The 12,516-nt window shown below is 40.9% G+C and overlaps 1 protein-coding gene across 9 annotated transcripts in view; it reads left to right on the forward strand.

Annotated features, from left to right (window-relative positions):
• Positions 1-12,516, forward strand: part of DGKI (diacylglycerol kinase iota) — a 512,024-nt gene that overhangs the window by 461,584 nt on the left and 37,924 nt on the right. For all 9 annotated transcript variants that reach the window (XM_056123879.1, XM_056123870.1, XM_056123875.1 and 6 more), the window contains one exon: positions 3,619-3,644. In XM_056123879.1, coding sequence (XP_055979854.1) covers positions 3,619-3,644 — 26 coding nt within the window. The remainder of the gene's footprint in view (positions 1-3,618; positions 3,645-12,516) is intronic.

Raw genomic sequence — 12,516 nt, forward strand, 5'->3', positions numbered from 1 at the left:
TGTAAAACTTTATGCCCGTCTCCAGCAATAATGAATGATGTGCCTGTCTCCGTGGTGTAATTTAGTGGCTCGTTAAAGTGAAAGGTGAAATACTGAGTGAGGATTGAAATACTCCATATGTCTTTAAAATTCCACAAATCCAGGCGTGTGGGAGACATTCCGCCCAGAACCTCAACATGACTAATCCTCCCCAAACACTGAAATCAATAGCCTCTCCCCACTGCCTGAATGCGGCCCCTGGGGAGGTGAGTGGAGCCATCTGGAAGTTTTCAGATTTAATATTAGTGCTTTGCTGGTAGGGAAGAGCAGCCAGACCCCCATCTCCTCAAGCCCCCACCTCAGATACTGAGTCTCCTATTGGCAGGAGTTTTTCTTTGTTCCTCAGGCTTTGGGAGAAATTAATGGCAAACCTTCCAAACTTTGTTTTGCTTACTTCCCAGCAGAAAACACACCCACATACCCCATTCCTTGTTGCGTCCTCTTCTTGTATGCTTCGGGCAGCTTAATGCTTACTCTTTTTATGTCAAATAATATGTTTCTCTTTGGACTGCATTTGTAATCCCATTTCATCTCTTCCACTTTGTGCTTTGTAGTCAGGAAGGCAAATGGTGGGTGTCTCCATTGGCCTGGAGTTTCGGGCATCCTTGGGTTCTGAGAGTACTCGCATTGTTGCTGGATGCTCATTTCTAAGCCCTTCCCTCCCAGGGGCTCCTGCAGTCCGTCAATATATTTAAAGGTCATTTAAAAGTGACATTATGGCTTGGTGCCATGCGGGAGAATGTGTCCGAGTTTTCAAGTCAGTGCAGTGGTGTTAAAAAATCGATCCCGTTCAACACATTTTCATCGACGTGACCCATTCTGTTTGCATTAGATGTGATCTTACTTTACAAGGAGGCATAGCTTGACGAGGACAGTGTGTGGACACGGTGACATAGGGGAGCTCCAAGGAGGAGTGTATCTGCTTCCCCTGAGCAATCAGGAGGAGTTCCACTGTGTGACCCCTGCCCTCCCATGCCCCATGTCATCCTGCCCGCCACCCCCCTCGGGCACCAACTTTCTCTCCAACACATCCTGGGACTGTGTTGTTTTCACACACGAAGATCAACTTAAGGAGACTCATAAAATCAATATAACCAGACATGAACTTTCTCGCTATTGCTGCTGTTTATATTTTGCATTTTACTTGCATTTGCATCGTGGGCAGAAATCATACCGAGCAATAGATAAATCAAAGTGCTGTCAATCAACCAAAGCAACTTAATGTTTCTTTCAGCCCACTGTGCATCCACTGACTCATTCTTGCTCCTAAATTGGTCATCATTTCTTTTATAAATCAGTTCTATTGTGCCCTTGGGATAGATACCAAGAAGTGGAGTTGCTGGGTCATATGGAAACTTGATTCCTCGTTTTTTGAGAAGGGTCCAAAGCCTGAGCCAGTAGATGTTCCCACCAGCAATGATAGTGGTCTCATGTTCCCCCATCCACACCAGCCACTTTTTGTCTTTGTTCTTTGTGTTGATGGTATGAGATGATACCTTGTTTTCATCTTAACTTCCCTGATGCTAAGTGTTACATATCATTTTTTTCATATGCCTTTTGGCAATATGAATCTTCTTTAAGAAAGTTGTTTTCAACTCTTCCACCCTTTTTTTTTTTATGGGATTGGTTGTTTTTCTCTTGTAAAGTTCCACCAGTGCTTTATATATCTTGGATATTACCCCTTTAACAGATGAGTGGCGGGCAAATATTTTCTCCCAGTCTGCTGATGTCTTCTTATTCTGTTTCTTTTGTGGTACAGAAACTTCTCAATTTGATGTAGTCTCATTTGCTTATCTTTGCTTCCATTTTCTTAGCCAATAGCATTGCATCCCTGAAGATTCAATGTCATGAAGAATTCTGCCTGTTTTCCTCAAAATAATTAATGGATTCAAGGGTGATATCAAGGTCTTTAATCCATTTTGATTTCACTTTTGTCACAGTATTAGGAAAGGATCAAAATTAATTTTTGTGCTTCTGATAAACCAGTTTTCCTGGCATAATTTGCGGAAGCAGTTTTCCTTGATCCATCTTATACTCTGGTTCTTTAGGGAAAATTAAATATCATTATACCTGAGGATCTGTTTCTGGACTCTCAGTTCTGTTCCGTTGGCCTGAGAGTATTCATCCTTATCTCAGTTCCACACTATTTTAATTACTACAGTTTTGTGGTATAGTTTGAATTGGGGGAAAAAACTCTATTCAGAAAAGATATTTACACTCCTATGTTCATTGCAACATTAATTCACAAAATTTGAGAAAAACCCAAGTGTTCAAAACAGATGACTATATAAAGAAATTGTGGTACATACACAAAATGGATACTACTTGGCTATAAGAAAAAACAAAATTATAGAATTTCCTGCTATGTGAATGTGTGCGGAGGGTATCTTGCTGAATGAAGTTAATCAGAAGTAGAGGAACAGCAATAAAATGATCTCCTATCCGTAAGATGTAAGGACACATAGTCAAGGTATAGCAAATGCCCAAAAGCAACAGAGCAATGGTCTTCAGTAGGAGGTATACCACACAGGAATTAAAGGGATAGGAGTAGGAAAACGCCGCTAGGGCAGTGTGATGAGAAGTGGACACTCGAGGAGGGTGTTGTGCTAGCATTTGTGATGCATGAAACCCTACCACTAACAGTAAACCACGGCACCTAACATAGAAACAAAAAATAAATGAAAATTTAAAAATCAGTTATATTGATGGGTAGCAATAAGACCAAACTCATCTCTCTGCCTTTGTTCTTCTCTCTTGTATTGAGATCAAACAGAACCATTGTTTAGAGGAGACAATTCCTTTCAACTGGTCTCTTGTTTTTGCCTTCTAAAATTCTAACACCTTTCCAGAGAACAATGAGTTGATAAAAAACTGTTTCTTTCAAGCCCAAGGGGAATTCATCTACAGTTTTCTTGTATTATTCAAAGTAACTCAATTAGCAGTCAGCAGAGGAAGAAAAAAACATGATTTTTATTGCTAAAGGGGCTGGTAAATTCTTCACTGACATCTTATCAACATAATTAGAACTGAACCCCAAGTGATGTGTTATTGTGTAATAAAAGTTTGGGGATATCATAATAGTTGCCTGATGGAGTCAAACTCTAGTAATTGTAAGAGTACATTCCATTTCTTTCACTTCTGTCTCATTCTGTTATTGAACAAATCATTTCTTTTCACCTACACTCCATCAGGTCCATATTTACATGACGGACATTTTCTCCAGAGACCTGGCCGCCAGCCCTTTATGACTTCATAGGATTTTATTTACTACCATATTTCTATGTGTTCCCTTTTTGTGTGTTATAAATCCAGCCTGAGCTAGGTTTGTGGCCATCCAGTGGCACCATACTCTAGACTGATGTTTTTATAACCCCCACTTTCCAACCAATTCAGGTAAGCTTTGGGAGCTCTTGGTTGAAATAGAGGAAGCAAACAGTACATTAATTACACTGTCTACTATATCGAATTACAACTTAACTGGGTTTGGAGTGTGTTATTTTTATAAAATGATTCTTTATTGTTGCTATTATTACCAGTATCATATTCAAAAGATTTATCATGCTTATTATCTCATTTTAGGTCACCAGTGTCTTCAGAAGATCATGGTAAGAATTTGTTTCACTTATACCAACTTAGAATTAAAGAGTTGAGCTCTGGTACTTGCATTTGACTATCAGTGGGAAGAATTTATTTTTTGAAGATGTGGCCTTGTATTTTTTCAGTGAAATGTCAAACATGTTTTCAAATTAATTTATTCTAGTTAAATTTGAAATTACGTGTAAGTCTTTTATAGACTGATAACTATCAGAAAGCTTAATGTTTAATTTCTGTCTTACCATCAAAGACTTTTTTTATGACTTTGAGTTGGCTACGAAACATCTCTGAATGAAAAAATTTTGACTTTAAAATGGGAGTAATTGTACTATTCATTGCCCTTAGTGGACATTGAGGTTTGCAAAAGGTATTGAGTCAAAGTGGAAGTTGCTTAGTAATGGAAGTTACTTAGTAAGTAAGATGAGGTATTGGCCAGCTGAGAAAAAGTTATCTGAATTTTAAGGGAAAGCTGTTTCACACAGAGGATGTATACCTCTGTTTTTACATAACTTTCAGGGCTGTTCATTTCTTTAATCTTTCAAAATGTAAAAAGTGCAGTATTCAATTCTGTGATCGAAGCATGCTATACACACATGTTATAGGGGGTTATATGAAGAGCCAATGTGATATCTGATCCACAATCTTTCCCCTCAAAAAAAACTGTGTGGGTGTAATGGGCAAAGGGCAGGTGGAATGACCCATTCTGGCTACGACTGTGAGATATACATCATATCTCACTCACAGCCTGTAAGCGAGGGTGAAACTGGGCTCGCTGCTCTCAGCATTCCTCTCCATGCAGTCCTAATTTAGATCAGAGCTTGGTTAGACAGTCAGACATGCAAAGAGCAAAAGCCCTAAGCGTCCATCTCTATCATCAATCTTTATTCTCTAAATCCTATTCCAATGTAATTTTTTTTTTTGCTTGTTGGGTCACACCTGGCGATGCACAGGGGTTACTCCTGGCTCTGCACTCAGGAGTTACTCCTGGCGGTGCTCAGGGGACCATATGGGATGCTGGGAATCGAACCCAGGTCGGACGCATGCAAGGCAAACGTCCTACCCGCTGTGCTATCTCTCCAGCCTGCTCCAATGTAATTTTTAAAAATCCAAAAATAAAATAAAATTTTAAAATGTATTAGGAAATTTTTTTTTCAAATATTTGAGTGAGGAGGTTTGGGCCACAGCGGAGGTGCTTAGGGCTTACTCTTGCCTTTGTGCTCAGCAGTCACTCCTGGTGGTGTCCGGGAAGCCAACTATATGTAATGCCAGGGATTGAACCTGGGTTGACTGTGTGCAAAGCAAACGCCTTAATCCCTAGACCATCTCTTTGGCCCCATACAATGTATTTTAAGAGAATTAAGAGGTCAAATTTTTGCTTTCCAAACTTCCAGCCAGAAATATTGAGACACATTGGGTAAACAAATTGTAAAACTGGAACATAGAGCCCTGTGCTTCATGATTTTATTTTTTGTTTATATTTTACCAATGGCCATTATCCACACCCACACCCCCACCACACACACACACACACACACACACACACACACACACACACACACTTTGTCTATTTCAAACTGACTTCTTTATTGATAACCTCTGATTTATTTTTTAGTTCAATAACGTTGGCATTCCTTTTTTTTTTTTTTGTCTTTTGAGTCACACCCTGCGATATACAGGGGTTACTCCTGGCTCTGCACTCAGGAATTACTCCTGGCAGTGCTCAGGAGACCATATGAGATACTGGGAATTGAACCCAGGTTGGCCGCATGCAAGGCAAAAGCCCTGCCCACTGTGCTATCACTCCAGCCCATGTTGGCATTCTTAATTTCCTCAATTCCTACTAATATTCCCCTTTTATAGAAAATATTATTGATTCGTGTGGTTCTGTCGTTTATCCTCAAGTTTTATCTTTCTTATCTGTAAAAGCCTAAAGATAGAGACCCTGCCCACCTCATGAATTTGTTATTTGAATGGGAAAACATCTGCAAAATTACCTTCTAATTTGAAAGTTCACAGTTTCCTAAACATATTGCTATTTTTTTTTCCAGGCTGGGGATGAAGGAGTATGAGTTTACTAGATGTTTAAACAGCTTAATATATAATATACTGCCTCGGAAAACTTAAAGAACATGAAGGCAGAGGGATAGAACGAACTGTTTCCTTCAGCATAATCATTACCTACTAAATGTTCACTGAAATCCTGCTTTATATCTGGATGGGAGGAGGAAATGGTTAATGCAGAGTTTCAGTTTGCAAAATAATCATTTTATGATTAGATGTTTGGTCACATAGAATTGATGCTATAAGGCATCCGTGAAATAGCAAATGTTTCTATTTATAGAATAGAGTGTCAGAGGTATCAAGATTAAAAACTAAAATTTATCGAGTGCTTATTATGCAGACATGCTGCGCTAAAGCACTTCAGCTACATTATTTCATCCTTCACAAATAGCTTTCACTGTTCGCTCGATTATTATCGTCACCGTTCAGTGAGACTCCACAGACTCCAGATCACACAGCTAGTCAGTGTCAGGGCATTCATTCTCAGACCCAGTTCTGCTATTTCCTAATCCTTGACCACGGATCCACAGTGCTCCCGGAAAACAAGAGATCATCGTTAGCGTTAAGGCGAATTGATCGAAGTATCAAGAAAATAGAAGTTTTCCTCTAACCAGGGTGTAGTTGCCACCGTAACTCATTTCTTTTCAGAGCAGGAAAGAGGAAAACAGCACTTTCTCACTCTGCCGGGAATGATCTGTCCCTGTAGAAAAAAAGCAAATACCAGTGTCACATTCTCTCAAATTAGTTAACTGAGCGAAACCAAAGCTGGGGGTTGGGGTGGGGGGGACTTGCCCGCACTCCTCCATCCCGTGCAAACCTTCTGTTTTCCTGCTCCATCTGGAGGCAGGAGTGCCCCTCCCTTGTCAGAAGATAAGCTTGGCAATGATGAATGGCCTTGACCTCTGCGCTTCCCTCCACCGCCCCCCCCCCCTTCAGTGCCTGTCACTTCATCATTTAAATGCCTCCCTGGCCCAGGTCGCTCTACACTCTGTCCTGTCAGGAGAGTCTGTTTGTTTTATGGGCCTCAGCACCCCTCCCCAGGGAGGCTCCCCCAGGCTGGGGGTGTAATGCTGGGTCTAAGTCCCACTCAGGCCTGCTGCCCCAACCATGCAGCCTCAGAAGCCCTCTGGAAAGGGACTATCCAGAATCTACTTGGACCCCCTGCCCTGGATTCTTGCAAGGGAGGGTCCCTCTTGTGTCTGCCCCGTGGATCTTTGCCCCACTGACTCTCCCAAGATGGGGTTGCTGTTTGGTTGGGACAGTAACAGGCATATAGCTGGGCATGGGGCAGGCCTCTGGAACATGCACTGTAGCCTGCAGGCCCCTGGCCCTGTGACTTTGCTGCAGTTTATAAAGGGAACACACCCTGAGTGTGGAGGATGAGTCTCTGTCTAATGGAGGTAGCTTACTCTTGGCTCAAATACCAGCCATGATTTCTCTCTCTCTCTCTCTCTCTCTCTCTCTCTCATTAAAATGCATATAATAGTCTTACTGAAATAGATACTAGCCATAGAAATGCCTCAAATGTCTGGGCTCAGTTAAAATACTCACCAGAAAGAACTGCTATGTGCCCAAATAAAGAAAACGTTCATAGCAACTGGAAGTGCCAGGCATGGTCTTTGCGACTTCCTTGTCTTCCTGTACCCTCAGTGATAACCACTATTCCACTTTTCTGCTTTATTGTTTATATTTTCCCTTTTTAAAATTAAAAGGACCCTTTTATTTTTATTTATTTTACAAAGCATTATTTCTATTTTTTTCAGTTTAGATGTTGTGTTTTACAATACTGTTGATAATGGCTTCTTATGTACATAATTTCAGTTTTTATTTTATGTATATCTAGCCTACCACCGATTACCCACCTCCCTTCCCCAAGGACCCAAACTCCCCTCCTTTCAATCCTCCCACAGCCAACTCAGTTGTGTGAGTTAGTTCTACCCTGGTATTAACGTTGGCCCTTTGTTGTTCCCTTTCTGTGTATCTTCAGTCCCATATATGAATGAGATAGATCTATATCTGTTTCTTTCTTTCTTTCTTTCTTCCTGTCTTCACTCAGTATGATATCCTCTACAAATTGCATGATTTTGTTCTTTCTTAGAGCTATATAGTATTCCATTGTGTTGATATACCACAGCTTCTGATCCATTCATCTATATTTGGACATTTGGGTTGTTTCCATCTCTTGACTCTTGCACTAAGTTTAGCAATGAACATATTTTCCGTTGCTTGTTTGGATGCATATGTATGTTTATATTTTTGCCAATTTTCTTTTTGCTGGAGTGATATCACAGTGGTAGGGCGTTTGCCTTGTGCGCAACCAGCCCCGGCCAAGCCGGGTTTGATTCCTCTGCCCCTCTCTTGGAGAGCCTGGCAAGCTACTGAGAGTATCTCACCCACACAGCAAAGCCTGGCAAGCTACCCGTGAGGTATTCAATATGCCAAACACAGTAACAAGAAGTCTGAAAATGGAGATGTTACTGGGCCCGCTCGAGCAAATCGATGAACAATGGGAGGACAGTGTTTTTGTTTGTGTTTACTTTTATAAAGAAAATTGTGTTGCAGAGTCTTCTGTTTCATTTATTTAGGTTGTTTTGTGAGTGACACTTATTTGTACTGCTATTATTTATATTATTTATTCTCTTGATATTTTATGTGTTTATTGCACTGCACAGCACTGATTTGCTAGAGCAGGTCCAGTAACATTGTGAGATTTGTTGTTACTGTGTTTGGCATATCGAATACGTCATGGGTAGCTTGCTGGGCTTTGCCATGCAGTCAAGATACACTCAGTAGCTTGCCAGGCTTTCCAAGAGGGGTGAAGGAATCGAACTTGGGTCGGCTGGATTTGCTGCATGCAAAGAAAACGCCCTACCCACTGTGCTATCACTCCAGCCCATATGTGTATTACACTATTATATATAACTTTTGAAGGCTTTTTTTTTTAAATTTGGTTTTGGGCTACACCCTACACTGCTCAGGGTTTATTCCTGCTTCTCTGTGTGCCCCTTGGGCATGCTGGTGGGACCATATGCAGTGCCAGGGGCAGTTGGACAAGGGTTGACTGTGAACAAGGCCTGTACTATCCCTCTACTCTGTATAGAACTTTTTATATGGCTGCTCTACTGTTGGTGAACTGTATGTGAATTCCAGGTCTGCAGATTTGTTGTATATTTATACATACGAATGTGTGTGCTATTAAAGGCCATTTCATTTTCTCATTGTGGGGGGGAGTGGAGGGATGGTAGGAATACCTGGTGATGTTCAGGCTATTTCTGATGGAGTGCTAGGGGTTACTCCCAGCAGTGCTTGGGATATCTTTTCAGTGCCAGGAATCCAAGCTTCTTGCATACAAAAACATGCACGCCAGTGCATAGAACTATCTTCCAGGACCTGGCATTGGTTTTGTAGTTTCTCCTGATGTCAGTCTGGGATTGTGGGTTTTGCTTGGGTGCCACCCCTGGTGCTGCTTAGCGGCTGCTTCCTAGCTTAGGGGTCAGGGGTCACTTCTGGTGGTTGCCTGGGGTATCATGTGGTTCTAGAGATTGAACCCAGGCCTCCTGCATTGCAAAACTAGGTGCTCAGCCCACTGAACTATCCCCCTGGTCCAGGACCTCCCGTTGTTCATGGATTTGCTTGAGCAGGCCCAGTAACGTCTCCATTTTGAGACTTGTTGTTACTGTGTTTGGCATATTGAATACGTCATGGGTAGCTTGCCAGGCTTTCTCGTGAGGGCGAGCTTGCTAGGCTCTCCAAGAGGGGCTGAGGAATCAAAGCCGGCTCGGCTGGGCTGGCTGCATGCAAGGCAAACACCCTACTGCTGTGCTATTGCTCCAGCCCAGGACCTACTTTTAAATAACTTGAGAGATGCCATTCAGTATTGATGACTATTTTCACCTACACTATATTATCTCCCCGTGACATGCTAATTTTATAAATTGTAAGTTTCTACCTTTTGGGTTCTTTCACCTATTCTAACCACCCCCATTGCTGCTCTTGACAAATATCACTCTGTTCTCTATGAGCTTGATCTCTTTTTTTCCCCTTCTTCTAAGATTCTCTATAAAGGTTCATATAGTAACCATCTTTTTCATATATATGTATGTATATATATATATATATAATAAAAAGTTTTGGGGACACACCTGGCGATGCTCAGGGAATACTCCTGACTCTGCACTCAGGAATCACTCCTAATGGGGCTCAGGAACCAGATGGGATTTTGGGATCAAAGTTGGGATGGCCACATGCCAGGCAAGTGCCCTACCCATTGTGCTCTCGCTCTAGCCCCTTGAAGATAGATTCCTAACCCACTTCTCCCACCTCTAAACCTCCATAACCAAGGCACGGGGATCTAAATGCCTATAAATGGCAACGTTTCCTAAAAAGGAAGAATTCAGTTAGCTATTTCCTTTTATAAAGAGCATTGTAGATATTTATAAAATAACCAACTAAATAAAATAAATATAAAATAACTCAATAAATAAACAATTATTGTGACTAAAATGCGAGATTGGAGTAAGAAAGTTGGATGTTTCTTGTTTTGTTTACTACAAAGTATTTATTAATAAAAAGGTGATAAGTAAACTTGATGAGTGCTAACAGACAGATCCTTCTCAGGCCTGTAACTTTCTTCCCAGGAGCAGCCTCTGGTGTTGGCCTCCACAGTATGCTACTTTGGGAGGCCTTTAGACTCCCTCATGCTAAGTGACTAGTGCGTTCTCTCTTGTCCCATAGTCAGATTCTGACTTAGGAATCTTTTTGTTGACCTTTTCATTGGATTCAAATTTTCTGGGGTTCATATTGGAGACTGTTTCTCACCCTGGTTGGGCTCATTTCTTGTAGACCCTATTTGATGGCCTCTCTCCAGATCCCATCTCCCCAGGATTCACTTAACCACATGGTTTCTAATCACCTCCTACCTTCTCTCAGGCAGACCACCTCCATTGTCCTCATTCAAGTTCCTCCTCGGTGCTCATTAATCCTGGTGCTTTGGAACCACCTTCATAGGTTCTAAGGACAAACAGTGATGAATTTTCCTGACAACTCAAATGCCCATGATTCCTCCTTCCCTATTCACTGGCAGGTTTTTTGAGTGTTTTCCAAATCCTCCTCCTGCCCCCCACCCCCATGGGTGGTGTTGCCCTTCTTATTTAACTATGAATCCATTGAATAGAGATGTTGCCCATTCTGTGCTGTGCCCTGGCACAGAACTGATCCTCTCTATACAAGTCCTACTGTTAAATTTGCTGTGGTATGTGGTGTTGGCAAACAGAAACTTTCAATACACGTCTTTGAATTCCACTGTAGCCTCATTAACGTGGTTCCCTATTGTAGAAGATAGGTTTGTTCTGGTCCTTTTCCAAAGAAATTTGGTTACTAATGTGCTTGAAAGGATGGCCTTTTATGGTGGTCTCACTGGGTGCTCCCCAAAGACTGTGTGAAAGGAAAGGAATAAAAATGACAGCAGGCTCTTTCTTGGCCGGTCTGGCTTTCACAAACCCTAGGACAACAGACCGTCCACTGCTGATTACAAAACAAACTAGAACAAGCAAATAAAACCAAACCAAACACCCCAGGGTTTTCCCAAATGAGGTTAGATTACTTCATTTGGGTCCTGACCCTACTCTTTTCTCTTATTCTGCCTAATAGATTTATTAAATCTTACTTGAGATTGTAACCATATAATCTTTTGATCCTTTTGTTTTCTTTGGAATGCTTTGTTGGTGATAAGTATCTAATTATCTTTTGAATCCTTTTTGTAGATGCAGTGTGTGTGTGAGAGTGAGAGACAGAGACAGAGTGTATCTTTAGTAAAACTTACTATAGCTTTGCTTTAGATTGCTTTTGGGTTCATTGAACATTTAAATTGAAGTATTTAGAACATAATAAGAGAAGAAAATAACAGGAAAAAGAAGAATAAAGAAAGAGATAAAAGCTCCGATCCTGAGACTTCCAAATGAGGCAATGACTCATGGGTTCTCTTGAAACAAGTGAAGTTAAAGTGAAGCTTTACTCCTATAGGTGGAAAACTATTTGTGTTTTTTGCCCTCTGATGCCATTTTTGTTAAAATTTTTTCATATGAATTGCAGCAACTTTGATTTACAAGTTGTTGATATTTTAAGGGAACAATATAGATACTTTTTTTTTTCAGGAATGGGATAAATGCCTGATTTGGTCTCCATATAATCACCTATAATAGCAAAAATGAAATTCCAAGTTATGGTTACTATTAAAAGTTTACTGTGCTAATTTTAAGATTTTTTTATATGATTTGGGATGTGTGGAATCAAAGGGAAGCCAGGTATACTGAGATTTTTTATTGAAATACTTTCTTTCTTTGAGGGTTCTTATTGCTCTAATGATCTGTTTTCCATTTGACTAGAAAGCCTAAAAATCCAATGTAAGCTTTTCCCCGAATGTACTTCTGAATATGTTTTTCTATAGACTTGGTACATCATATTTGCATGGTCTTATGAAATTATTCAAACTCATTGTTTAGTACATTTACTGGAACTCAATATTTCTTTCAGGTTATAGCCTCATGGTCGAAGAATGACTTGTGCTTTTCTGGGAAGTGGTTGGTAGGGTCAAAGGAGGACAAAAATCTCCGTCTTTGGGTCTGAAGAACCAGGTTCTCCCTCTACCCTTCATAGACTGGGGGATCTCAGGCAGATCACTTCCCACAGACCTTACTTTGTCATGATGCACGTTGGACCCACTGATCGCTAAGAACATTCTGTTTTATAGACTCAGGCCTCTGAGCCAGGAGTGAAATACAGAGCAGTGAAACATGAGGGAAATGGGAAAATACCATCTTCCAT

This window comes from Sorex fumeus, unplaced genomic scaffold, assembly GCF_029834395.1.
Source record: "Sorex fumeus unplaced genomic scaffold, SorFum_2.1 ptg000048l, whole genome shotgun sequence".
Classification (NCBI taxonomy): Eukaryota; Metazoa; Chordata; class Mammalia; order Eulipotyphla; family Soricidae; genus Sorex; species Sorex fumeus.